At 53.9% G+C, this 27,755-nt stretch overlaps 1 protein-coding gene across 1 annotated transcript; it reads right to left on the bottom strand.

The window, feature by feature from the left end:
* Positions 1-26,872, bottom strand: LOC114021346 (integrin alpha-D). Its single transcript, XM_043549177.1, is given in 32 exon segments — positions 1-2,386; positions 2,580-2,690; positions 2,850-2,942; positions 3,154-3,267; positions 3,443-3,526; positions 3,765-3,872; positions 4,126-4,204; positions 4,355-4,438; positions 4,596-4,675; positions 6,122-6,235; positions 6,520-6,661; positions 7,873-7,946; positions 8,534-8,665; positions 8,830-8,984; positions 9,155-9,312; positions 12,071-12,183; positions 12,185-12,202; positions 12,449-12,592; positions 12,594-12,656; positions 12,969-13,109; positions 14,552-14,700; positions 14,856-14,985; positions 15,363-15,436; positions 15,810-15,960; positions 17,545-17,698; positions 18,116-18,261; positions 18,523-18,653; positions 20,202-20,316; positions 21,028-21,092; positions 21,305-21,408; positions 21,531-21,645; positions 26,718-26,872. Coding segments are annotated over 32 exon segments (3,501 nt in total). The 5' UTR covers positions 26,755-26,872; the 3' UTR covers positions 1-2,263.
* Positions 26,873-27,755: the final 883 nt, after the last annotated feature.

The raw sequence follows: 27,755 nt of genomic DNA on the forward strand, positions 1-27,755 counted from the left end.
TAATTACTTTGTACATTTTGACATGTGATGTTGACAATTTGTGGTTTCAAAGGTTATAAATAGGCTTGGCAGAATGCTATTTTTTTTAATAACTTCCACAGACAGTATTGATGTTTATTTCTTACCGTTTTTTTGTTTTGTTTTAATTTTTATTGATTCAAATTTTCAGTTGTGGAAAATTACTGTGGGGATCAAAACCTAATTCTGTAATGACAACAGGCGTTGATTTTAAAAAGGTCAAGCTTTATAACTATTCAAACACAAATTATTAACATCACATGTCAAAATATACTTAGGGCAGGTCTACACTACACATTGAATCGGTGGGTAGCGATTGATCTATCGGGGGTCAATTTATCGCTGTGACATTATTGACTTGAACTGGGAACGTATAGATCATCGTTGCAACCACGGTCCTGTAGTGGCGCCAAATCTTGTATAAAGGGGGTCAAATAAGGTGTCTAAGGCAAGGTTATCGTTTGCTGGTTATGATTATGCTGTCTATATGTGTGTATCATTTTTGTAGTTGAAGTGATGAATATTGGCTCTGTACTGTCTGTGTTTCAAACTTATGCTATGCTTCTGGGTGACACCCCAGACAAGTTGGTGTCAGCTCTGCCTAGCCTGCTTGATGGCCCATTAAGGACCATCAGCGATACAATTGACCCATTGAGAGAAGGCAGACACGCCTTGTGACTCAGCAAGGTGTGCAGGGACATGCCTATGGACAGAACTCTGAGGTTTTTCCAGGCCATGTGATGGACAGCTTCTCTTTGGGACAAAGGAAGAAAGACCACATGGCAAGAGAATATAAAAAGCTGCTGCAGCTCCTCCATCTTGTCTTCATTCCTGCTTCTTACCTCTGGAGGGACTTGGCTACACTGAAGCTTTCAACCAAGGACTGAATGACCCATCCCAGCTGGGGATGTTCTCCAGAGACTAGATTTGAACCTGCAGTTTATTCCATCTCTGCTGCAAGTCTGAACCAAGAACTTTGCCATTACTGTATGTAATCGATTCCATTTAACCAATTCTAGCTCTCATCTATATCTTTTCCCTTTTATGAATAAACCTTTAGATTTTAGATTCTAAAGGATTGGCAACAGCGTGATTTGTGGGTAAGATCTGATTTGTATATTGACCTGGGTCTGGGGCTTGGTCCTTTGGGATCGAGAGAACCTTTTTTCTTTTACTGGGGTATTGGTTTTCATAACCATTTGTCCCCATAACGAGGGGCACTGCTGGTGATACTGGGAAACTGGGGTGTCTAAGGGAATTGCTTGTGTGACTTGTGGTTAGCCAGTGGGGTAAAATCAAAGTCTTCTCTGGCTGGCTGGTTTGGTTTGCCTTGGTGTGCATAGAAACCCCAGCCTTGGGCTGTAACTGCCCTGCTTGAAGCAATTTGTCCTGAACTGATACTCTCAGCTGGGTCCCGCCTGAACCAGCATCATTACAATCGCGTCTAGTCTAGATGCGATAAATCGATCCCTGAGCGCTCTCCCGTCGACTCCGGTACTCCACCGCCAAGAGAGGCACAAGCGGAGTCGATGGGGGAGTGGCAGCAGTTGACTCAGGGCCGCGAAGACACCGCGGTAAGTCGATCTAAGTACGCCGACTTCAGCTACGCTATTTCCATAGCTGAAGTTGCATATCTTAGATCGATCCCCCCCAAGCTTAGACCTAGTCTAAGTCCATAGCCTCAAATCCAACTCTAAGAAATTATCAAGCAGCATTATTCTTACTTTGCTTATCTGCAAATTTTGATTATTAGCAATAGAAATATTTTGCCAGCAATTTGTGTGCGTGTGGTGAATACAACATTTCCCGATAAAAATCCAGTCCTTCCAAGCACAGTTATAAAGCTTTAACTTTTTGAATCTCAACCTCTACTGCCATTAAATAATTGTCTGACCTCCACATATGGCCCGGCCCCCCCGCACATACATAAATTCCCACAACTGGGATAATTTGAATCAATAAAAATAGAAAAAAAAAGATGCTTAATACCCATAATTTTCCACATCAAAATTTAAAATCGATGGAAGCTTAAAAAAAGGCCGAAAATAAATTTCAACATTTTCCATCAAAATTATAAAAAGACAAAGAGAATTCAGCCAAGCCTAATTTCAGTAACGATTGGCTCTAGGTGGCACTAGGACGCATTTTCTTGGTGGGAGGGTGTCCAGTGATCAACATAAGCGGGCGGGGTAAATCTGGAGCAGCCCAGAGGGAGGCCAAGCTGGGGGCGTTGGCGCATGGGGGGCTATTGTTTGGGGACATCGGAAGCAGGGGGGTTGCCAGCGGAGGCGCTCTGGGTCGGGCCAGGCCCCTCGCCCTCCACAGCGTCCTCCATCATCTGCTTGTACTGGCGCTTGAAGAAGCCAAGCTGGAAGGAGACAAAGAGGGGAGATGGTGAGAGGCAGAAAGAGACAGGCTCATGGTGGAGGAGCAGGAGGGATGGGCTGTGGGAACCTACGAAGGAAAAATCCTTGTACCTCCGCCACCAGCTGGGAGAGCCACAGGCCCCTCCCCCAGGCTGATGAGCAGTAGGGGAGGGGTTAGAGCCCTGCCCCACTCACCTTGTAGAGGGCTGCTGTGTTGAGAGCCAGCAGGACCAGACCCCCCATGCTGCTGCCCACGGTGATGGGCAGGTAGTTATAGACCACGAAGCGCTCCACCACCATCTGCACCTGGGGGAGAGGAGCTGTGAGATGGGGACCCAGGAGTCCTGACACTATCACACCAGACCCCACTTCCCCCCAGAGCAGGGACAGGACCTAGGAGTCCTGGCTCCCAGCTTTAACCACTACCCGATGCTCTCTCTATCCCAGGCACAGTCACTCTGGTACCTGGCGCTGGATGAATCCCTCCTTCTGGGTGTATTTCTTCTCCTCGTATTCAATCCAGGCCTCGCTCACCAGATTCACTTTCTGCTGCTGAGTCTGGAACAGAGAAATTCACCGTCCCTGACTGGAAATGACACAAACCAGGCCAGAGCATCATCCCAGGGGGACCCAGAGCAATTTACAGGCCGTTCACACAGGCATCCCCTGCCCGGCACTGAGATGCAGCCACCTCTGGGGAGGGGCTCAGGGGCTGTTCACACGGGAGGATCTCTTGCCTGGGGCCAGGAGGCAGTGGCAGCTCTAGTACCTGGGAGACCCACTGGAAGCTGAGGTTCCCTTTGATCATGAACTCCAGCGGCTGCTGCAATTCCAGGGAGGCGATTCGGCACCGGATCTTCTTACAGGTGGCCACGGAGCAGTCCTGGGGGCGGAAGGATATCGCCGGGTGAGGTAGGGGGCGTGCAGGGGTTCTGCCTGGGCATGAGGGTCTCAGTCTGTCTATAGCAGGGGTCCCTCCCCCAGCCTAGCCCCCAACTCACTGTCTGTATTAGTGCCAAGGGAAGGGGCTGCTGGGACCCGCACTGGCCTGCACTCACCAGCAGGGGGCGCTCACTCATCTGCTTCACAAGGTCCTTTGAACTGGTCGTTCCCACCTCACTGGTGCACTGAGCCAGCTGGGGCTGGGGAGGGAGAGAGACACGGTGTTAATGGGGGCGGGAAGGGGACACAGGGTCTTTCCCCTCTATGGGGTGCCGGCTACAATCTGGCCCCAGGGCAGGGGACTGGCTGGCTCCAGTGGGGAGGGGGAACATGTGGCCTTTCCCCCCCAGCCAGCCTGTCCCAGCAGGGGGCGCTGTAGGGCCGAGCAGATGTCACTGGGCCCATCTAACACACACAAGGGCAGGGAGAGGCAGGTACCTTGGAGGCGACGACCTCAGAGGCGTCCCACACCCGGACCCCGCTCAGCTCCACGGGGAACTGGAATGTGACCGAGATGGGGACACTTCGCTGCCGCAGGTTCTTGACCTGAAAGAAACAGACTCGTCATAGGGCGCTGCAGGAAGAGAACCCGGGAGCTCTGATCCCCAGCCCCCGCTCTGACCCTCAGACCCCACTCCCCTGCCAGAGCTGGGGATAGAACCCAGGAGTCCTGGCTCCCTGTCCACCCCTTCCCTCTCCCTCCCCCTCCTAGCTCTAACCCACTAGATCCCGTTCAACCACTTCCACTCCCTCCCTCTTGCCCCATCTCCCCCCTCACATTCTGTGCCGCCAGCCTCACCTCGTACCACTGTGTCACTGGCACACTTGTCCCTGCCTCCTTGGAGGAGAAGTTGACGTACTTGGTCGACTCCTCAAGGCTGGGGGAGGAAAAGGACGGAAGGAAGGAGAGAGACGGGAGTGTGATGGATGGGGCTGGAGAGTGGCGGTGGGTGGGGGCGCTGTGCTGCAGGGAGCGGGGAGGGGGGCCAGCAGGGGGCGCTCTCCCCTCTGTCTCCGCACTGACCTACCTGGTGAGGATGACGAAGATGCCGTACTTGACCGGCAGCTCCGCCCGGTGAATCATGCGCTTCGTGATGGGGCCGCCATTGTCACTAGGGGGAGGGGAGGGCAAAGGGGAGAGACGTGAGGAGAAACAGGCAGATAACTGGGCAGGGAGGCTGCATCACAAGCCACTGCCCTCTCCTGCTACCTGCACGGCCCCCTCCCACTGCCCCCACCCCGCCCCCTGGCCCTGCACGGCCCCCTCACCTGCTGGCCTTGACCGTGATCTGCAGCCTGTTCCCCAGGTCAGCCTCAGAGGAGACGTCGAAGGTGGCCACGAAGATGGCCTGGAAAACACAGGGGTTGAGAGCTTCTGGGCCCAGGGCCTGGGGAACTACCAGAGACTGCGGGGCGGTGGGGGGCAGGGGAGGCACAGGGGACCAGGGGGACTGTTGTATGAACTTAGATGGAGGCAAAGGTGTTAACATGACCCTGTCCCTGTCCACAGAGAGCGCTAATCTGGTTTGGGATCCAGAGACCTCAACCCAGTCTGTGCCATGGCAACACACCATTAACTATCCTTTTTAGGACCCCAAAGGGGGGAGGGAACAGCCCCTCCCCTTCTCTCCCCCAGTGAGGCCTGATTTCCAGCCTCCCAAAGTGTGGCCCTTGGTTTGCAGCCCTGGCAGGGCCTGAGCCCCGGAGTGACCTCAGGACTCTGTCTGCAATGACTCGCCAGGCTCCCCGGGGCGCTTTCCCCAGCACATCGCTTGTCACGGGCTGGGCTGACCCCAGGGAACTGCCCCTCTCTGCTCCCAGCTGGGCTCACACCAGGGTTGCCAACTTTCTAATTGCACAAAACTGAACACCCTTCCCCCTCCCCTTCCCCATTCCTTTTCTGAGGCCCCACCCCTACTCACTCCAGCCCCCCTCCCTCAGTTGCTCGCCGTTCCCCACCCTCACTCACTTTCCCTGGGCTGGGGCAGGGAATTGGAGTGTGGGAGGGGGTAAAGGCTCCAGCTGGGGATGCGGGGTCTGGAGTGGGGTCAGAAATGAGGAGTTCAGGGTGTGGGAGAGGGCTCGGGGCTGGGGCAGGGTGTTGGGGTGCGGAAGGAAGTTCGAGGTATGGGCTCTTGGAGGGAGCTTGGGTGCTGAAGGGGTCTCAGGGCTGGGGCAGGAGGATGGAGTGCGGGGTCTGGGAGGGAGTTAGGGTGTGGGAGGGGATTCTGACCTGGAGTAGGGAGCTGGGCTGCAGGAGGGGGTTCGGGGTATGGGCTCTGGCCGGGTGGCGCTAACCTCAGGCAGCTCCCAGTTACCAGTGCAGTGGGATTAAGGTGGGCTCCCTGCCTGCCCTGGCTCCACGCTGCTCCCGAAAGGTCCGGGCCACTAGGCAGCGGCGCGGGCAGGCAGCTCTGTGCAGTGCACACTACCAACGCCCGCAGGCGCCGCCCCCACAGCTCCCATTCGCTGTCGTTCCCGGGTCACTAGGCAGAGGCGCGGGCCGGGGGGTGGGGGGGCAGCGCACAGAGCTTCCCTGATCTCCCCTGCCTCAGGGGGCTTCAGAGACATGCCGGTCACTTCCAGGAGCCCCGTGCAGCCAGGGCAGGCAGGGAGCCTGGCTTCACCTCGCTGCTCCGCCAACCGTACTTTTAACAGCCCGGTCAGCGGTGCTTATCGGCGCTGCCAGGGTCCCTTGTCAACCGGTCATTCCAGTCAAAAACTGGATGCCTGGCAACCCTAGCTCACACCTGGGCAGTTCACATGCCAGGGCTGAGGCCAGGGCCCGACCCTACCTCAGCTCCACTCTGGAAGATGGGGTAGTTGATGTGGCAGGTGCTGTTCCTCTGAGTCTGTTCCTCGGAGCCCACGGCCGAGCTGCACTTAACGGCCATGGCCCTCCTGTTAGACTGACCATGAGAGACCAGCCAGTGAGAGACGTAGACCACAGCACCCCTGACAAGCCCCCTGCACACTCCCTGCAACTCAGCACCCCTGCCGAGCCCCCCCCGGCCCGCTCCCTGCAGCTTGGTGCCCCCCGCCGGGCCCCCCATCACCGCATCTCAGCTCCCCTATCGAGCCCCCGACCTGCTCCCTGTAGCACAGCGGCCCCTGCTGAGCTCTCTGTCCACTCCCTGCAGCACGGCTCCCCACTGCAGAGCCTGCCCCTCATGCCTGGTGTTCGTTGGGGTACCTGGAGCAGCAGGACCCGGCGGTAGGACAGCGCGGCCGGGTAGAAGAACCGCACCGTGGTGCTGTAGGAATTCTCCCCGTGATTCTGGATGGAGACGGTGGTGTTGAGTTCGGGGGTGACGCCCACCACCAGGGTGCTCAAGCTAAGGGGGGAGAAAGGGGTGAGCTTCCTCAGGGCAGTGTCCTGGATGCTCTGTGAACTTCTTCTAGCAGTGTCCACCCGGGGACCCCAGCGCTGTGAGCTTTCAGCGTGCATCTTCCCCACAGCAGTGCACCCTGTGACACTACGCCCCAGATTCTTCATAGAGCTACTGTTGTGATATGAATATGGCATAACTAATTTGTATTTTATGCAAGATGGGTCACGTGCGGTATCATTGGAAAGGTGATGATTCACTGAATGTGATTGTCCTATTTGTTTGGGGATGGGGCTCAAACAGGGAAACAAAGGATTCCTGCCACATGTAAATCCTATATAAGGCAGGGAAGTGAGTTTATCAGGGCTGGTTCTTCACCAAATCCCTGCCCAAGATGACTGCTGAAAATACCTAAGATTGATCTGGGGAAGAAAGGACTGGACCCAGGCTAGAAGGTGTCTGGCCTGTGAAAGGAATAACTGGGCTTCGAAGCTGCAAGCAAGAGCAGTTTGTCTACAAGAAACTCTGCAACCTGCTTAAAACAACATTTAGGGTGAGAAATTACTAATCGTAGCCAGTTTCTTTAGTGTATTAACCTTAGTTTGCATGTTTGTTTTATTTGCTCAGTAATCTGCTCTGATCTGTTTTCTATCCCTTATAATCACTTAAAATCTATCCTTTGTAGTTATTAAACGTGTGTTTGTTTTCTCTAAACCAGTTTGTGCAAGTCATAACTGGGGGGCAAAAAGCTATGCATATCTTTCTCCACATTGAGGGAGGGGGTGATTTTCATGAGCTTACGCTGTACAGTTTTCTGTGTGGCGCAAGACAATACAATTTTGGGTTTACACTCTTGTGTGTACTTGAGTGCCGAACATTCCCGAGCTGATTCTTCCCATGCAGAGCAGATTTCAGCATCTGTGTCTTTCTGCAGCTGGGTGTGTCCCTACCTGGGTGTGTGCTGGAGGAGGCTTGAGGGCCTGGCTCAGCAGAACAGTGTAAGGGAGCCCAGGCTTGTGGAACCAGCGGGCTCAGTGCTATCCCCAGTACATCAGGGGGCACCCCGGAGTGGGAGGGGGCAACCCTTCACACCCCCCATCCATCAGCACTGGAAATCTAACAAGATCTCCAGCTGGATGTGGAAGATCCGAAGCGTGATCAAGCCAAATGTGTCTCACCATGGTAGGTGTTTTTGGAGGGAGGATTCAGTGATTTACCCAGAGAAATTGAAGGAGATTTCTAACTGGTCATCGCAGCGGTCATCTGTGCCACAGTCCTTCTGAAACGGGAGCTGGTTGGAGACCCAGGAGAGCAGGATCAGAGTGGGTGGGGAGGGGTCTGCAGCACCACCTGCCGGAGTGACACTGCGGGGACCCAGGGACCCTCCTGTTACCCCAGCACCTCCCAGCCCCCTGCACTGGGGGACAGAGAAACCCATCATCAGCCCCCCCCACCCCGCCCTTCCTCCTCACCCTCTGCCCAGCGGCAGTTTCACACTTCTAGGAGTGCCGCGACTGGAGGACTGGCCGGCTCAGGGGGATGGGGAACAGGACATGGGATCTTTCCCCTTTAGGGGGCCCTTGCCAAAATAAATATTGACAATTGTCTCATAAAAATCATTTTTTTTTTATCCAAAATATTTGGTTTTTTGGACAGAAATTTTGGGAGCTTTGAGGAGAAGTTGGAATGTTCCCATGGAGGGGAGATGCCAAGGCAAACTCAGCATCCATCTGTCACCCTCGAGTGGCTGCGCTGTGTAAAGGGGATTAGGAGGCTGCTGCTGCCTCTGAATTTTCCAGACTCTTGCATTCAAACCCCGCGGTCACTGGTTCAATCCCTGCAGCAGACCCACCGCGGGGCCTGGCTCTGGCAGCTTACCAAGCCTGCAGACACCGTCGCGGAGTCCTCGCTCAGGATGGGTTTGAGGTTGCTAGCGGTAGAGATGGGCTCCCCCGTCAGGGTGTAGTTGAGACGCAGGGTTATGGGGGTCAGGGTGTCCTCTGGGCAGAGCTGGGGAGACAGAGAGACATGTCGGACCCCTGAAGGGAAAGGAGGGCTGGGGGCTGGGTGGGACCAGGAGAGAGGTTTGTTCTCTGGGTGATTTGGGAGCAAGGGGCAGCGTGGGAGAGGCAGACACAGTGGGAAGGGAAGGGGTTAGGACCCCCCACACTCACAGGAAGAGTTATCCGATATATCTCACATCTCGTCTCAATGCCGAGCCGCAGTTCCCTGCTCATGACGGGGCCGGTGGAGTTGAAGGCGGCTCGGATCTTCGTCCGCCCGGGGTCCAGAGCCAGGCTGTACTGGATGGTGCTGGAGATCCTGTCACCTATGGGGAAGGGGAAACGAGGGACAGAGAAATTGAGAGCAGGAACTTCAAGGGGAAATGGGACACAGGGCTTTGCCCTTCTAGGGGGTGCTGGTTCCGATCCATCCCCAGGACAGGGGACTGGCTCACTAAGAGGGGAGGGGAATGGGGGGGTGGGGGTTTGGTCTGACCTAGGCTGTCCCTGGTGCTCTTAGTAACAGTGAAGCAGACCTCTGCCCTGCTGGCCTCCGTGTTGAGCTGCTCCTGCCCCTGGCAGTGGAAGGCTGAGGTTGGGACCATGTGGGGCTGGAAGCTGATGGAGACCCCGACTCTGAGCACCGGCCGGGACCTGCCATGGGAGGAACAGAACCGTCACCCAACTGCTCTCTGCAATGGGGCCAGGCCCCCTCCCTCCCCTGAGCCTTCCACCCAGCCTGGATGTGCTCACAGCACCCCAGGGAGATGGGTTATGGACATGCAGCTCTGCTAGAGGAGATGCTGGGGGGCAGAGAAGGGAGCAGCAGAGCTGTCACTGTGCCATTCTCCACCTGGGGGCAGCAGTCACAGACACTCACACTCAGCATACTAAGGCCTTGTCTACACTGTAGAGATTTTTTCTACAAAAGGCAGCATTTGTCCACAAAACACTGGAGGTTTACACACGACAATGTAACTTATGGTTACAAAACTCTCCTGTTTTGCTGACAACGTAAACCCACCTCGACGAGAGGCTTCGAGCTTTTTGAGGCAAAGTTTTGTCGACAAAGTGCCAGTGTAAAGACTGCGCTTGGTCATGTTGCTGTGATTGGCCCCCAGGAGGTGTCCCACAATGCCCTTCCTGAGAGGGTGACCAGGTGTCCAATTTTCAAAAGGCTGTCCTTTGCTCTGAATACTGTAGTGGTGGAGAAAGAAATGGATAGAATGTAGTGGATAGAAATGTGCAAGACCAGCTTTCCCTGTGCAGCTTAGCAGTGCAGCAGAAGAGGGTGTTGATGCACACCTAGATTTCATGGGAATCCTCCAGAGAGATCTCTAGGAAACTACCCTGGAGGTTCTTGCCAATCCTCTGCCAAAGGTTCCTTGGCAAAGCTGCTTTGTTCCTTCCCCATTGTAGGAAATTTTCCCGCACCACTTGGCAATCACTTGTGCAGGGACCAAAGAGGCACCCAGGTGAGCAGCATAGGGACCTGGTCTGAACCTGGATGCAGGCAGTAGATGTGACCTTGCTTACCCTCAGGAATGAGATATCAGCTTCACTGACACCCGCCTGTGGAAAATGGTGGCAGAATTTACAATATTGTCCCCAGTCCCCTTCACTGATCCTCTGAAAGCATCATCAACACCCTTTGGCCCATTTTGAATGTCCACCCCCCACCTAAGCCATACTCACCATGTTTACGGTGTTTGTTGAGATGTGTGCTTGCCAAGGGACATTGAGAAAGTGATTGGTATGTTACAAGAGGTGTATTTTACTGTAATGATTCGATGCTGTGCATGAACTAACTATCATGCTTCTGTGCATTGTTTCTTGTGCATCTGCAGATGTGCCATTCAGGGGACCCCACTACACACCGGAGGAGCACCTACTCCAGATAAGGAAGCAACCAAGGTGGAGCAAGGAGGACGTGTTCAGAGAGGTGCTCCAATCCTCTGAGTCAGAAAAAAAAGAACGCATGGTGCTGAGAGAAATGGAAAGATGGGACAGAAAGGGGTGTGAAGAGTGCACTCTAAGGCCCATGGGAGGATGATAAAAGTGACAGAGGAGCCCTGGGGCTGGGGCTAGTGGGGGCTGGCCTGCAGCCAGGGATTCCAGGCAGCTGGAGCCGGTGCTTGCATCACCCGCCCGGCGCTCAGGGCTTGTGTGTGTGCGGGGGGGGGGGGGGGGCCGCTGGGCTCTGGCAGGGAAGGGTGGGGGGGGGGGGGTAGAGCCCTGAGTAGAACGGGTGGGCTAGGCCAGGGGATAGCAACCCCAAGCGCCCGGTTCACCGACCGCCCATGCCTACACATAGTGATTGTTGCTGCTAGTAATATTTACATGCATTCTAATCATTTGCTTACGAGAAATCCCAGTCAGGAATCAACGCAAGTGCTAGGTCAAATAAAATAATTGAGTTTAATGAAGCATGGCAGATTGCTGTATAGAAATACACATTACTGGTTCGCAATCTCAAAATCTTGCCTCAGTCAGCAGTCAGCTATGACCATTGAATTCTTTTTCTCACTTAGATCTAACCTGCCATAAAGGCATCGCTAGCGCGCTCTTAACCTGCCAAAGCACATTCCAGGAGAATTCTGCACCTACTCAGCCTATTGTTGAAGCGCTCCTTGCTGCGGTCCAGGTTTTCCCGACTAAGGCTTCATGAGCCATGGGTGTAAGGGGTAGGCTGAGTCTCCCAGGAACACTGTGGGCATTTCAAAATCCCCCATTGGAATCTTCTGATGTGGAAAGAAAGTCCTTGCTTACTCCTTTCTGTACAGACCAGAGTTCTTTAAGATACGTGCGTCTTGCACCTTCCTGGACCACCCTGTGCTGATGTCAGTGAAATGCCTGCAGTGATCAACAAGCGCCTGCCATACCTCAGAGAAGTACCCCTTCCTATTGACATACAGATTGGGTGCTCACGATGTACTGCCTGACCAGCTCCGGTGTGTTCCAAGCAGTGACCACAACAGTAGAGAGCATTGTGGGGTCCATCCTTTCACACAGAGATGGCGGGCGCACAGTAAACAGGGGGTGTTAAAAATGCCGCTAAAATTGGTCGGAAGCCCATGGAATGCTGGGACAGAAAACAATGCATCATGGGACGTTGAGCTAGCACCCATGAGGCGCTGCGATCCACTCCGCCTTCCCACAATTCCTAGCTGCAGAATGTGGTGAGTCGCACCCTGGGATAGGTACCCACACAGTGCCCTGCTCTCACTGTCAGTGCCAGAGCACCAAGTGTGGATGTGCTCTGCCGACACAAGGAGCGTAGCGTGAACATGCAATAGCGATGAAATTATAGTGCTTCTTAATCGCGGACATAACTTCTACCAAAAAAACTCTGTAGCGTAGACAAGGCCTGAGACTGCCATGTGGAGCAGCGCAACGACACAGAGTAACTCACCTCAGCAGCAGGACCTGCCCTTGTGCCCCCACCGCGATGTCTGGCAGTCCGTCCCTCGTCAGGTCTGTCCCACCACTGATGGCCTGGCCAAAGTAGTGCAGCCTGCTGGGAAAACTGTGACCCCTCGATGCGCTGTGGGGCAGAGAGAGCAGTAAGGGGTGGGAAAGGGGCGGCTGTTCTGTAAATGGGCAGTAGGAGGCAGCGGAGGGTGAGGGGTGGGAAAGGGGCGGCTGTTCTGTAAATGGGCACTAGGAGGCAGAGGAGGGTGAGGGATGGGAAAGCGGCAGCTACAGGCTAATAGGCACTAGGGGGCTGTGGGGCCCCATCATGTCTCTTCGGGGCTTTCTGGTGACCCCTTTTCTCACAGGCTGGGCTCACCTGTCTGTACTGGGGATTGAGGCCTCCCTTTTCCCCATGGAAGATGTACAAGGCCCCGCTATTGTCGCTCTCCATGGGGGCCCCGATGGCCACATCCGTCTGTCCGTCCCCGCTGATGTCCCCGATTTCGGACATGCTGGCCCCCAAAGCGCCCAAACGCCTGCCCCATCTGCCCCTGCAGTGTCTTGGTGCAGATCAGTGTCATCCCCTGCAGGCCCCATCGAAGGAAACACAGGGGGAAAGGATCAGCACTGACTTCCAGCAAAGAGTACCCTTGCCCCTACGGACCATCTTTCCCTCTCTCTGCAGCAAAGCGCTCCTTAGCACCGCAGTGCGGCATCGGGGCCAGAACTGACTGGCAGGGAAAAGCTTCCCCGAATGATCCCCCCCATCCTACTTCCTGGAGCACCGCGCCTGCTACTGCCATGCTAATTGTCCCAGCATCACAACCCCATGGCAGTGTAGGCAAAGAAGAACCCCAGGCCATCCATCTTCCCCCTGGCTCCATCCTCTTTCTTACCGGCCAGTTAATCAGGCAGTTATAGACCCGTCCTCCATTCAGAGGTGTATGGTACATGGGGGCTCCGATTAGAACCAGGTCCGTGTTCCCATCTCCGTCGAGGTCCACAGCGCACAGTGTACCCCCAAAATATGAGCCAATCTGGAGAGGCAGATAAGTCACCCCTTTAATTTAGTCACCTCCTCCTTCTTCTCCCACTGGGACCCTTCTCACCCCCTGGGGATGAGGATTCAGTCCCAATACTCGTTCCATCCTCAGTCTCAACCTCTCGCTGCACAGCGGGTGGTGATGTCGCTGAACGTGTTCTTGCACAACTAGGCAGTTAGATCTTGGAGAGACGCTGAATGCTAGCTGTGGTGCAATTCTTTTTAGCGGCTGTGCTAGCACAAGTAAAGTTTATTCACTGACTGAGTCACCCTTATAAGTTCTTTTCAGCTGGAATGTATAGGCAGTTAGATCTTGGAGAAATTCAGTTCGTTGGCGTAGTGTGATGCTTTTCGAACATTGCTAATATCATGAATAATGTAATTTTCCTTGCCTGAGTCTCTCTAGACCAGATCCACAAAGGTACTTATGTGCTCAACCCCCAGACTTAGGTGCACTGTGATTCACAAAACCTCTGCATGGCTGCTGCTGACCCCTTTAGGTGCCTAACCTGACTTGGTGCCTATGTTTTTGCAGTAGGAACTCCTTATGTTGCTGCCTCAAGGGCAGGGCATGTGCACTCCTGTCTTACTCTAAGCAGCCAGTTGCCCATTTCCCACCACATTCAAGCAGGATCCACAAACTGGGGGAAGACAAACGCTCCTCCACCTGTAGGGCACCATCTGGTACGTGTGGTCAGAGGAAAAGGACTTGAACAGGGGTCTGCTATTTCTTAAGTCAATGCCCTAACCCCTGAGCTGTGGGCTCCTTTGGTCTTGCCTGTTAAAGTTATTCCACTTTAATTGACTAATTAAATATCATTTGGGCTGCACAATGTGTACAAATCACAACCACCCTAAGGCCCAGTGGTCAGGGCACTCCCTGAGAGACAGCAGAGCCCTGGTTAAAGCCTTCTTCCTCATCAGGCAAAGCAGGGACTCAAACCAGGGGTTGTTCACGTCCTAGGTGAGAAATCTAACCACCATCTCTAAGGGAGGCCCTCCCTCTTCTCCTCCGGGTGGAAGATCGTGGTGGCTCTGAGCCTGCCTACTGGATGAGGCCCGACATTTGAGCTAGGTGGAAGAGCCCCTATCTTCCCCCCATTCATGGATCACTGGCAGGGGTAGGTGCCTCCCTGCAGCATCACAACGCCTAAGTCCCTTGGTATGTCTGGACCTCTGTCTGTATCGGTCTCATGAGCTCTATCTAGACTGTAAGTGAAGGTAACAGCAGTGGGATATTGGAGAGAGGCTGAATGACAGCTGCGGTGCAATTCCCTAAACCAGTCAAGTTTATCCCCTGCCTGAGGCTCTCTGACTGAATCGTTCCTGAAGGTGAATCCAAACACAAATATTACACGATGTCAAAATCTTACAGGCTTCCTCCAGCCCTCTCTTTCTCACACCCACACTCCATATTACCAGTAACACTCCCCATACCTGCTCTCCCAGCACCTCTGATCTGGGTGTCCATTCCCCACCCTTGGTATCTCGGAAGAACAGGACGACTTTGCCAGCGTGTTGATAGCGAGGGGCCCCGACCACGTAGCTGCTCTGCCCATTGGCTGTGATGACCTGAGACGAATAACCTCAAAGGAAGAGAGGGACGTGGGGAGGTGAGATGGGAAACAGCCCTACAACAGTGCTGCACAGAACTTTCCCAGAACTGAGATGCAGCCACCTCTGGGGCGGGGCGCGGGGGCTGTTTAAATAGGTAAGGGAAGCTCGGTGGGTTTGTTCTTACCAAGGTAAGCATCATTCATGTCTGTGGAGGTTCTGGATACGTTGATGAAGCTCGGCTCCCCGCCACTCCCATACAGGTATATCCCACCAGACCAGTCATAGGCTCCCACCGCTCCCAGCACAGGCCCGTCCTAAATGGACAGGCATGGCAAAGGGGACCGATTACAGGGAACAGACAGCACGGCATGTATTTACTAGACACGGCCCCCACCTGCAGCACAGCGCCCCCTAGCATCGTGCTGGGACACTGGGGTCAGTGCTGATGGCCAGGGGAGTGAGCACCCCCTACTGGGCCCCCACACCACTTGCTGCAGCATAGAGCCCCCTAGTGTCTGCCCAGAGTGGGAGGGGGGGTGCCCCCTGCACTGCTCCCACAGGACTCTGGGCTAGTAAAGGGTTGTCTCCCCTGCAACCACTAAGCCAACCAGCCCCTTCTTAGCTTGAAAGCGCCGTCAGGGCCCCAGCGCACATCAGTGTGTGACACACCCTGGGGCCAGGCGTCACTCACAGGGGACAGCAGGGAGCTGAATCCTTTCTGGGACATCTCCAGCTGGAAGGAGCTGCCGCTCTGAGACTGGGTGCCTGGGGACAGAAACAGACAGACAGACATGGGAGAGATCATCATAGACGGTAAAGGCCCCTTGTCCCATTCCCTGAGCCAGCCCATCTCCCCACCTCGAGGCTGGATTGGATCCAGCGCCCCCTAGAGAAAAGGCCCCGTATCCCATTCCTCAGCCCCTTGAGCCAGCCAGTCCCCTGCCCGGGGGCCCTGGATGAGAAAGGCATCGGGGCATTTAGGGAGGAAGATTAATGGATACATGTTGGATGGGGAAAGAGAGAATATTTGGGGCCTATTTGGGCTCTGGATTCCCAGGAGCTCCCCGTCCCATCTCAGCCTTGAAAACCCATTTCTAGAGCCCCAGGGCCAGTGCGGCCCCTCCTCTGGCTTTGGTACCTTCGATACCAAATATCTTCTCCTGCAGCTGGTTCTGGATGCCCTGGAGGGCATCGAAATTGTCCACCCGGAAGACGTGCTCCTTGGTGGGCTCAGAGGCGATCTCCTGGAGCTCCTGTTGGGCAGTATCACTGGAGAAGGCCTCACCAACCTTCACGGAGTAGAGGTACAGGAGAGACCAGGGCATGGGCATCAGTCACAGCCCAGAACCCTGGGCCAACACCCCCCCGCCCCAAGCCCTGCTGGGCCCTCTAGAGGCACGGCTTCAGCCAGCGCCATGTGCCGCTCTGGTGAGTGGAGGGTAGCGGGCCGCTGGAGCCTGGAGTTATGGAGCCTGCCTCATTTCAGCACCGAGTTGTGTTGGTTGTACCAGCAGCAGGGCACAGGGGTCTCCTTGCCATGGGGATTGTCAGCGCTCTGAGGCCCAGCATGACTCAACCTCCAGGGTGTAGTGAGGGGTGAGTGCGGGAAATGTCTCCGGGGGACACCTCAGGGCAAGGGGTGAAGGGCCGGGACCACTGCGCTAGTCTGGGTGGGTTGTGTGCAGTCAGTTCAGAGGTGGAGTCAGGCACCTCCCGGTCGCTGGGCCCGACGTAAGCAGCAGACAAAGGTCGAACAAGATCCAATGGCTGGAAATGGAATTTACACCCATTCAGATTGGAAAGAAGGTGTCAGGTTTAACCGTGAGGGGAATTAACCCTTGGAGCAGCTCACCACGGGCCGTGGTAGATTCTCCATCCCTGGCAATTTTTATCTCAAGACTGGCTGGTTTTCTAAGAGATCTGCTCTGGTTTCAGCAGGGATTATTTGGGACAGTTCTCTGCCTGTGCTCCATGGGAGCTCAGACTAGATGACTGCAAAAGTCACTTCTGGCCTGGGAATCTATGATTCTAAACCCGAGTTTATTGATGTAAGGCTTACGTTGACCTAACTCTGTAAGCGGCCTCGCTAAAATGTAGCTCCCACCCCTGTAACTCGTCCACCACACCGACTTCATAACTCCACTTCCGCAAGAGCCGGTGCACTGAGCTCAATGTAGTCAGGTCGGTGCAGTGTCTGCATAGACACCACATTGCTTATATCGCCTGGGGGCGCTGGCTGTCAGGGCCCCACCATGCCCCACACTGACAGTTAAGTCGGTACAAGCGCTCCTGGTGAGGACGCGCACCACCAACAGAAGGAGGATAATGTGGACATGAAAAAATGATTGAATTACTGAGGTGGCTGTGTGACAAGGTAACTTAAGTTGACTTAAGTTTGTCGCGTAGACTTGCCCTTTATCTTGCTGCTGATGCTCATTTCAATCTCTTTGGCTCAGCAGTTTCATGGAGATAAGTGTCAAGTGACTGACACCAGTTTGGGGAGGATCAGAGCCGTTGTTTGAGCCCCAGGTGTGTGCAGAAAAAACTATTAGAACCGGGTGATTTTGCTGTTTAACTGGGGGGCTGTATGTCAGGAGCCCCTAGTTCAAGTGACCCCAAATCCTAACCTGTGTCCCCATGAGGAATTCCAAATTTCATGGCAATCTGAGTCAGCACGTGTATCGTAGGGCAGTCAGAAAACCCAACCTGTAACTAGACAGCTCTGCTCAACCTGAACAAGAGAGGAGCTCCAGCTCTCCTATAATGTCACACGTTGACCCAGTTACAACCCTGGGTCAGTTCTTCTCCCTTATCTAATGGGAACCTGGACAGGGCTCAGATCCCTCCTAGTTCTCCACACGGCCGCAGCTCACCCCGATGGCGTAGCGGATGATTCCAGCTCTCTCAGCTTCGGGGATGGCGTCTGAATAAGAAAGCGGGTCATTGTATTTCTTCCCATCTGTGATCACAATGAGAACCTTGGTGGCCTCATCCCGAGCGCCTCTCCCAGAGGTGAACAGCTTCTGCCTGGAAAAGGGGGGGTGGGGAACACCTGGGAGGGTTATTGATACGTAATAACACCTAGCGCTCGTCCACTGCTTTGGCATTGCAGATCTCAAAGTCCTTTACAAAGGGGGTCACTGTCATTACCCCATTTTACCAAAGGGGAAACTGAGGCACAGGGAGGGGACATTCCTTGCTTAAAGTCACACGGCAACAGAGGCTCAGAGCTTGCAATAGAACCCCGGAGTCCTTGCTCCCAGCATCCCCACCCCGCTCTAACCTACTAGTGCCCTCTCCCCTCCCAGAGTTGGAGACAGAGCCCAAGAGTCCTGATGCTCCCTGCTCTAACCACTTGTCCCCTCCCACAGCTGGGGATAGAACACAGGAGTCCTTACAGCCCATTCCCTGTGGAGTCAGCACGGGGAGGAGGGCAATACCTACACCACTTCCCGGATGGCAGTGGCTGTGTGCGTAGTTCCACGAAGCTGCTTAACCCCCTGGAGAAGGTGATCATGGTTGTGACTCCTCCTGTACTGTAAGAAGTCGAAGTGCTCTCTAAATTCGTGTGAGTACTGCATGAGGGCAAACTGCGGGAGGAGGCAGGGGAGAAGAGAGAAAAACAACCCCAGTGGTGGAAGGTCAGAAAAGCAGGAATCCGACTCAGTTAAGGGCTGGGGCAGTCAGTCAGGATGTAGCTGGTTCTGTGGGAATTTTTCCCTGGTTTAGGATGCAAAATCTATTGCTCCTCCCTGCACCACAGCACCCCCTAGTGCCGCACTGGGGTATTGGGGTCAGCACTGACTGCGAGGGGCAGGGTAAGTAGTCAGGGTTCAGCCTCTACCCGTTACCTGCGTGTCGGTGCTGCGGAAACACTTCATGATCTCAGAGAGAAACGTCTTCATCTTTTTAAAATCCTCACGTGCGATGCTGCCAGAGCCATCAATGAGGAGCGCTATGTCTGTGACATATTTGGGACACTCTGATGGGGAGAGGAAAGAAATACATCTGACTCCTGACTCAACTCCACAAACATGGAGTAGAAAGAGCTAGACCAGACCAATGGGTCCATCTAACCTGGTATCCTGCCCCCACCCTGCAACCCCAGATAAGACCAATGGGCCCCTCTGTCGCAATATCATCCCATCCCTGCCATGGAGGGGTCATGAGAGTAGAGCATGACATGCACTGGGATGGAAAAAATACACCCCTCCCCCTCCCAGAGCTGGGACAGAACTCAGGAGTCCTGATTTCCAGCTCCCACTGACATCCTCAATCAAACCAATGGGCCCACCTAGCCTGCTATCCCAACCCATATCGGACCCATGGGCCCATCTAGACGCATCTCCTCTCCAACTTCCCATGGCCCGTTGTGACATTATTGACATAATCTGGGACCGTATAGATCATCGTTGCAACCAAGGTCCTGTAGTGGCACCAAATCTTATATAAAGGGGGTCAAATGAGGTGTCTAAGGCAAGGTTATGGTTTGCTGGTTATGATTATGCTGTCTATATGTGTGTATCATTTTTGTAGTTGAAGTTATGAATTTTGGCTCTGTACTGTCTGTGTTTCAAACTTATGCTATGCTTCTGGGTGACACCCCAGACAAGTTGGTGTCAGCTCTGCTTAGCCTGCTTGATGGCCCATTAAGGACCATCAGCGATACAACTGACCCATTGAGAGAAGGCAGACACACCTTGTGACTCAGCAAGGTGTGCAGGGACATGCCTATGGACAGAACTCTGAGGTTTTTCCAGGCCATGTGATGGACAGCTTCTCTTTGGGACAAAGGAAGAAAGACCACATGGCAAGAGAATATAAAAAGCTGCTGCAGCTCCTCCATCTTGTCTTCAATCCTGCTTCTTACCTCTGGAGGGACTTGGCTACACTGAAGCTTTGAACCAAGGACTGAATGACCCATCCCAGCTGGGGATGTTCTCCAGAGACTTGATTTGAACCTGCAGTTTATTCCATCACTGCTGCAAGCCTGAACCAAGAACTTTGCCATTACTGTATGTAATCGATTCCATTTAACCAATTCTAGCTCTCATCTATATCTTTTCCCTTTTATGAATAAACCTTTAGATTTTAGATTCTAAAGGATTGGCAACAGCGTGATTTGTGAGTAAGATCTGATTTGTATCTTGACCTGGGTCTGGGGCTTGGTCCTTTGGGATAGAGAGAACCTCTTTTCTTTTACTGGGGTATTGGTTTTCATAACCATTCGTCCCCATAACGCGGGGCACTGGTGGTGATACTGGGAAACTGGGGTGTCTAAGGGAATTGCTGGTGTGACTTGTGGTGAGCCAGTGGGGTGAGACCAAAGTTTTCTCTGTCTGGCTGGTTTGGTTTGCCTTGGTGTGCATAGAAACCCCAGTCTTGGGCTGTAACTGCCCTGCTTGAAGCAATTTCTCCTGAATTGGCACTCTCAGTTGGGTCCCGCCAGAACCAGCATCGTTACACCCGTGTACCCACCCGTGACCCCAGAGCACAGGTCACCCCCCCACACCCCTGCATCACCCCTCACCTGGCTGAGTGTCTGGGATGCGCTGGAGCTGCTGGAGGCTCTGGTTCAGAAGGAAGCAGTAGCCGTTGACGTACATGTTCTCCCCGCAAGCCCGGTGCACCGTGGGGCCGCACACCTGGGGCACAAAAGGCACGGGATCAGTAGGTGCCCCTCTGAACAGAGCGCTGAGGGTGTGGGAGAGAGCCTGGGGCCAGCTCTCTCCCATGGATATGCAGGGAAAGGCCCTGCCAGGACAGGGGACCCCCTTGGGGCAGACAGGACCCCAGTCCCAGCACCGAGCTCCCAGAGAGGAGACAGGGGAATCACATGGTGGCATCACCCAGTTCCCACGCTCCCTGCTATGGCAGCACCCAGTCACTGTTGCCATATCAGTGTCACCCAGTTGCCATGCTCCCTGCTATATTCATGCACAGTCACTGTAACCATGGCGACAACCCAGTTACAATGCTTCCTTCTATGTCAGCTTCCTGCTTCCTTCCAGTCACTGTCACCATGGCAACATCAGCCAGTTGCCTCCATCCCTCACAACATCATCTCACCGTCACTGTTGCCAAAGCATGGATACCTGGCTACCACCATTTCCCACTGCATCCTTGTGCCCCCCTTCCAGTTACAGGAGTTACCAACAGCCCTTGCAGTTATTGTATAATCATGGTAACATCTCCCAATTGTTACCTCTGCACCATTGGTCCAGTCATGCTGACACAGCCCAGTTACTACCATCCATGAGTAGTGCGGTTTGCGGGGGTGGGGGGAGCTGGCCCCGGGAATGACAAGGGAGCAAATATCGGACCCCACTCCTATTTCCCCTCGGTTTGGTACCTACCAGGAACTCCGAGCCTCGGGCAGCCAGAGACAAACCAAGGGACATGTTCATGGCATCGGGGGGCCCTGACAGGAGAGAGAAGCAAACCAGGGTGAGCAGATAAACTCCATTCCTCTCCCAGAGCGGAGGATAGAACCGAGGATTCCTGTCTCCCAGCTCCCCCCGCTCTAACCACTAGACCCCACCCCACTCCCCCCCACAGCTGAGGACAGAGCCTAGGAGTCCTGACTCCTACCCCAATTCTATTGCTGCACCCCACAGCACAGGGTGCCCCTACTCTGGATGGGGATCTCCTGGCAGCGTCTGGAGCCCAGATCACACTTGTAAACTTTGCCGGTGTCATTCATGTCTCCCATCTGCAGCGGGGCCCCGACAATCAGCCTGCAGGGAGAGAACAGAGGGGGGCTAGAAGGATGGGTCCCACGAGGGGCAGCCCAGCCAGACGAGCCCCTCAGCGTTGGGCACAAGTCATGTGGGGCCCTGAGCCCACGTTCAGCCCTTACCTCCCAGTGCTGGCACTCCCGAACTGCACCACGCTCTGCCCAAACCCCGCTGCTGGCTCCTGGAAGGTGATGGGTCCTTCCACATCCACACTGAATTCACGGCTTGGTGCCAGCACTGCAGGGGTTAAACAGTCACCAGTTAGAGCTTCCCCTATAGAGAACGGGCCAGTGGTTGGGGCTGAGGGGCCGGCTCCTTCTGGCTACGGGACTGAATTCCATACACACACACACCCCGCTTTAACTCAACAAATCCCACTCCCCTCCCAAAGCCAGGGATAGAACCCAGGTGTCCTGACTCCCAGCTCCTCACCACCTGCTCCCTAGTCCTCAAGGGCCATATTATGCAAATCATTCCCTGCATTTATTTGCATAGTGCCAGACACTCCCACTTAAAAATAAATATCATGAGTGGAGCTAGTGCTGGTGAACGGAGCCCTAGATTTGTCTCCATCAGCTTCCCTGACGCTGATCCATAGCGGGTGCACTTCCTGTCGGGGCACCAGGGTCAGAGCAGAGACTTCATAGACTGATAGATTCCAAGGCCGGAAGGGACCATTGTGATCGTCTAGTCTGACCTCCCGGATAACACAGGCCAGAGAACTTCCCTGCATTAATTCCTGATTGAACTACGGCAGGTCTTTCAGAAAAACATCCAATCATGATTTTAAATGTCCAGTGATGGAGAATCCACCACAACTTATGGCAAACTGTTCCAAGGGTGAATTACGCTTCCTGTTAAAAATGTCGGCTTTGTTTGCAGTCACAGGCCACGTCTGCACTACCACTTACGGCGGCAAAACTTATGTTACTCAGGGGTATGAAACAACCACACCTCTGAGCGACATAAGTTTCGCTGGCATAAGTGGCAGTGTGCAGAACCCTGTGGCGGCAGGAGAGCTTCTCCCACCGACAGAGCTACCACCACTCACTGAGGTTGTTTAATTACGTCGACCGGAGAGCTCTTTCCTGTCGGCATAGAGTAGCTACACGAGTGATCTTACATCGGTGCAGCTGTATCGGCACAGCTGGGCCGCTGTACAATCGCTAGGGTAGGCATGGCCGTTGTTTGCCTATCATCAGCTTTCGGCCACTGGATCGTGTTACCCTTTATCTGCTAGTTTGAAGAGACCAATCTTAAATATTTGTTCTTCTCATAAGTACTCATAGACTCGGGTCAAGCCACCCCTTAACCTTCCCTTAACTAGATTGATCTCCTTGAGCCTATCACTATGAGGCAGGGTTTCCAATCCTTTCATTAGTCTCATGGCACTTCTCTGACCCCTCTCCAATTTATCAACATCCTTCATGAACTGTGGTCACCAGAACTGGACTCACTAGTCCAGAAGGGGGTCGCACCAGGGCCAAATACAGAGGTAAAATGCAATAGAACCTCAGAGTTATGAACACCCAGGGAATGGAGGTTGTTCCTAACTCTGAAATGTTCGTAACTTGAACAAAACATTACAGTTCTTTCAAAAGTTTACAACTGAACATTGACTTAACACAGCTTTGAAACTTTACTATGCAGAAGAAAAATGCAGCTTCCCCTTTATATTTTTAGTAGTTTACATTTAACACAGCACCATACTGTATTTGCTTTGGGGGCGGGCTCTGCTGCTGCCTGGGTGCATACTTCTGGTTCAAATGAAGTGTGGGATTGGCTGGTCAGTTCCTCACTCTGGTGTTCATAACTCTGAGGTTCTCTTCCTGCTCGAGATTCCCCAGTTCATGCATACACGGATCGCAATAGCCCTTTTGGCCACAGCATCACACTGGTAAAATTTGTGTTGTGGGAGCCGAAGCTGAGACCCACTAAACTCATGTCACACAAGAAACAGGCAGTGGATGGCAACACTGAATCCCTAATGCATTTGGGTAGCTAAACTAACTCCCCGCCATCCTCTGTGGGACTGGCTGGGGGAAGTGGGTGAGTGGGGAAACCCCTTTCCAACTGGCTGATCTTCCCCACATCCCCCGCCTCCTGATAGCCAATCAGGGCTGCTGCAGGAGGCAAGCAGGGGTGAGAGGAATTGTGGGAGAGAAGTAGGGAGTGTAAGAATCTCTCCGGTTGGCTCTTCTCTCCTCTCCCCTGGCCCTTCTGCCCTCTCCATCCCTGCAAGTCCAGACCTGGGAAGGAGAGTCCCCTTGGAGCTGCCCCCTCCAGGGTGGGAGACTATAAAGACTGTCCAGATTTGCAGGAGGAGCAGATGTGGGGCAAGGTGGGGTGCAGAATTGTGGGGCTGGGGGGTGAGGTTGAGAAATTGTGGGGCTGGTTGGACTAAAGGGGTGCTGAGAGGGCGGGAGCAGGCTCCCCCAGTCTTCCCTTCATCCCTTTTTAGGACACATCTCCCAATGTGCCTCAAAGTCCCCAGTACCAGCCTCAAATCTCTCATTCTCATTCTCAGCCAACACAACGTGTGACCTCCCCCCAGGCACTGAGAGGTCCCAGCTTCACAGTCAGAGGAGATATGACCTTGAATGAGGAAGAAGCTGTGGTCGCTTTACAGCAGGACCATGCCAACCACATCCATTTCCTGCCCACCAACCCCAGCCCACATCTTACCAAGCACACGTGCCCCATGGAGAGTGAGAGTCACACCTCCCCCCATCCCTTCCCAGAGAGACCTAACAAGAGGCCACATCTCAGTGCTGGGTGAGGGAATCCTTGTACAAACAGCCCCAGGCCCCACCCCATAGGTGGCTGCTTCTCAGCGCCAGGCAAATAACTTCAGGGATTCCATGCCTGCAAAATACGGATTTCATGTGCATTATAACATGTTTTTGGTGTATTATTTTTGAATAAAACCACCTCCAGAGAATGAGAATTATAATCCAGTGTCAAAACAGAGCCCTCACCTGCATATGCAAATAGATCCACACCAACTTCAGATCATGCCCTTCACTGTTCATTGCTTACCAACATAGCCTCTTTTACTCTGTTTAGGTTGGCACTGGGGGCCTGTTTCACACATTTTAACAATTTCGCTAGCTCATTGCTTATTTGTGGCCAGTACAGTCTCTCTCTGGCTCTGCATTGATATTTCTCCAGTTCCAAGCGTCCTTCATGTCCTCTTGTGAGCATGTCAGCTTGTAACGTCTCCGGCGCCACTATTCTATTTCCTCTAAACAATATGCCATCACTAACAGACAGTTCTGCTTTGAACTGAAAATGTGGAGTTGATTGGGAATGTCCTGCCCACCCGACGGTAAGAGTGTTAATTACCCTATGTAAAGTCTCATCATTAGCTGTACCCTTAGCAAGTTCATTCCAAAACCTTTCTGAGACTGAGCACCAGACCCCACTCCCCTCTTAAAGCTGGGGATACAACCCAGGAGTCCTGACAACCAGCCCCTCCCCACCACTTCATTCAAGTTTCCTTTGTGTCTAGCCCTGGATGGCCATTTTATGCAAATCGTCCATGCATTCATTTGCCATAGCAGCAGAAACTTCCATGTGAAGAAGAAATCTAAGGAGTGTGTTTAGCACTGGTGAATGAAGCCCTTGATTTATCTCTTGCTGACCCGGATTCACGGGGGAGGGGGACTTTCTGTAGGGTCGCAGGGGCAGATCAACCTTCACAGAATTACAGAACAGAAAGCCAGAAGGAACCGCTGTGTTCATCTACCCTGACTTCCTGTGTAACACGAGCCAGAGAGCTTCTCTGAATTAATCCCTGTTTGAACTAGACTGGAACATTTAGAAAAAGATCCAATCTTGATGTAAAATTGCCAGTGATGGGGAATCCACCACGACCCCTGGTAAATTGTTCCAGTGGTTAATTCCTCTCAGTGTTAGAAATGTTACATCTCATTTCCAGTCTGAAGTTGTCTAGCTTCAGCTTCCAGCCATGGATCATGTTAGACCCTCCTCTGCTAGATTGAAGAGCCCATCATCAAATATTTGTTCCCCACGCAGGTACTTATAGACTGAGATCATCACCCCTTGGCCTTTGCTTTGTTAATCTAAATAGCGATAGACTCAAGGAGCTCAATCCATCAGGCAGGTTTCCTAATGCTTTGATCATTCTCATGGCTGTTCTCTGAGCCCTCCCCAATTTATCAACATCCTTCTTCAACTGTGGGCACCAGAACTGGCAGAACAGGATTCCAGCAGCACTCTCATCGCGAGCAAATACAGAGGTAAAATAACCTCTCTGCTCCTACTCGAGTTTCCCCTTCTTCTGCCTCCAAGGATTGGCCGCAGCATCGCAGTGGGAGCTCCTCGGCCCAGGCAGTTCTCGGTCTCTCGGCCAAGTCTGTCAGCTAATGCAGGGTGGCCTAGTAAGCTTGTGCCATGGGAGCCCGAGCTGAGACCCACCAAACTCATGTCACACAAGATACACCAAACAGCCATCAGTGGCAACAGTGAATCCCTAACACACAGCGTGGCCATCCCTCTGCAAGAATCCCCTGGGAGCTGCCCCCTCCAGGCCTGGGAGGTAGTAAAGACCCCCCAGAGCTGTAGGAGGAGCAGATATGGGGCAAAGCAGGGTGCAGAATTGTGGAGCTGGGTGGGTGGGGCCTGGGGACAAAGGAGCTGAGGGTGGGGGAAGAGCTGAGGTGGCCTCCCCCATTCTTCCCTTCACCCCTTTTCAGACCCCATCTCCCAGTCTGTCCCCCCTGCCCAGCCCATTCCCCTCACTCTCAGCCACCCCAAAGTCAGCCCCCCTCCATTCCCTGATGGGTCCAGCCCTCACAGACAAGAGAGATGTGACATTGAAGCAGAAGGAAGCGGCTATGGTTTTACAGCAGGACTGCGCAATTGCGAACACTGCATCCACTTCGCACCCGCCGGACCCTCGCCCCACATCCTACCGAGCACACACGCCCCACAGAGAAGGGGAGTCGCACCTGTGACCCACTCCCATCCCAGAGAGTCTGGGGGAACAGAACACAGAGGGAACTGCACCCAGGAATGCTGGTTATTGATGCCCCCCACCCCTCCTCTAAGCCACTAGAGCCCCATTCCCCGCCCAAATTTGGGGAGAGAACCTAGGACTCCTGATGCACAGGTCCCCCGCTGTAACCCACCAGACCCCACTCCCTCCCACCCGCCCAGAGCCAGCCAGGGATAGGACCCAGGAGTCCCGACCGTCCAGCTGCTCCCATCCCCCTGCCAGAGGGGTACTCGCTGGGCACCCATGTGGAGGAGCCCAGCATTTCCCAGTCCCTCTGGCTGGCACTTACCTGCGCACAGGTAGAGGAGCAGAGGCAGGGGGTCCATCCTGTGCTGGGTGAGGGGTGTGTGTGGAGCGGGGAGTGAGAGGTTCAAGGGCGCTGCCTGGAGAGGAGGCAGCAGAGTGCAGAGGAAAGAGAAGTGACACGTGAAAGAGAAAAACACTGATGGGGGGGGGACTCAGGGTGTTATAGGGAGGGAGCAGAATGGAGAAAAGAAAAAGTCAACTACACTGAGACACCCAATTAGTCAGACACACACGCAGCTACATGGAGACAGATGAAAAAACAAATAAAAACGATCAACCACACACACCCTGAACTCCCCCATACCCTCCCCCACCCCTGAGAGTGGTCAACTAGTTACACGCGGTGTAGCTAATTTAGTCATTTTCCACCCCCACCCACTGCCCTTTGTAAATTCAACACCCCTCACACATCCCTGCACTGAGACAACCACACACACTTTTCTTACACCTGACAAATGCTGCCCTCCCAGCCGTTCCCACAGCAGCGAACCCCTCTGGGCCTGTGCCTCCCCTTTGGCTGTGTGAGCCGCTCGGCGTGAGAGAAGGGCAGAGGGCTCCCACCTGATCTGCACCGGTGGGGAGCTGGTACCTCAGCCCCGTGGCTGCTGCACCCTGTGGTGGCTCACAGGAGCGAAGCAGGGCTCTTGCTAGGCTAGGGCCATGATGGAGGAAACTCAGGGAGTGGGATGGGTTTACACTGGTGTCGGATTCACTTCTAAGTTGCGTTGCTGGATGATGGCTAAACAGCCCCTGTACTCACCCGGGAGGTGGCTGCATCTCAGCGCCAGACAAGGAATCCCTGTATAAACAGCCCTTGTGCCCCACCCCAGAGGCAGCTGCATCTCAGCACCGGTCTAGTGATCCTGTATAAAACAGCCCCCGGGCACCACTCCAGAGGCTGCTGATGCCCATTCACTCTGTGCTCCAGAGGAAAGCAGACAGGGGAGTCAGCGAGGCTTCTAATTTCTCCAATTATTACCTGCAGGGCCGGCCTTGTGGTTGGGTGACCGCCCAGGGTGCC

The sequence above is a fragment of the Chelonia mydas genome, chromosome 6, assembly GCF_015237465.2.
Source record: "Chelonia mydas isolate rCheMyd1 chromosome 6, rCheMyd1.pri.v2, whole genome shotgun sequence".
Taxonomy (NCBI): domain Eukaryota; kingdom Metazoa; phylum Chordata; order Testudines; family Cheloniidae; genus Chelonia; species Chelonia mydas.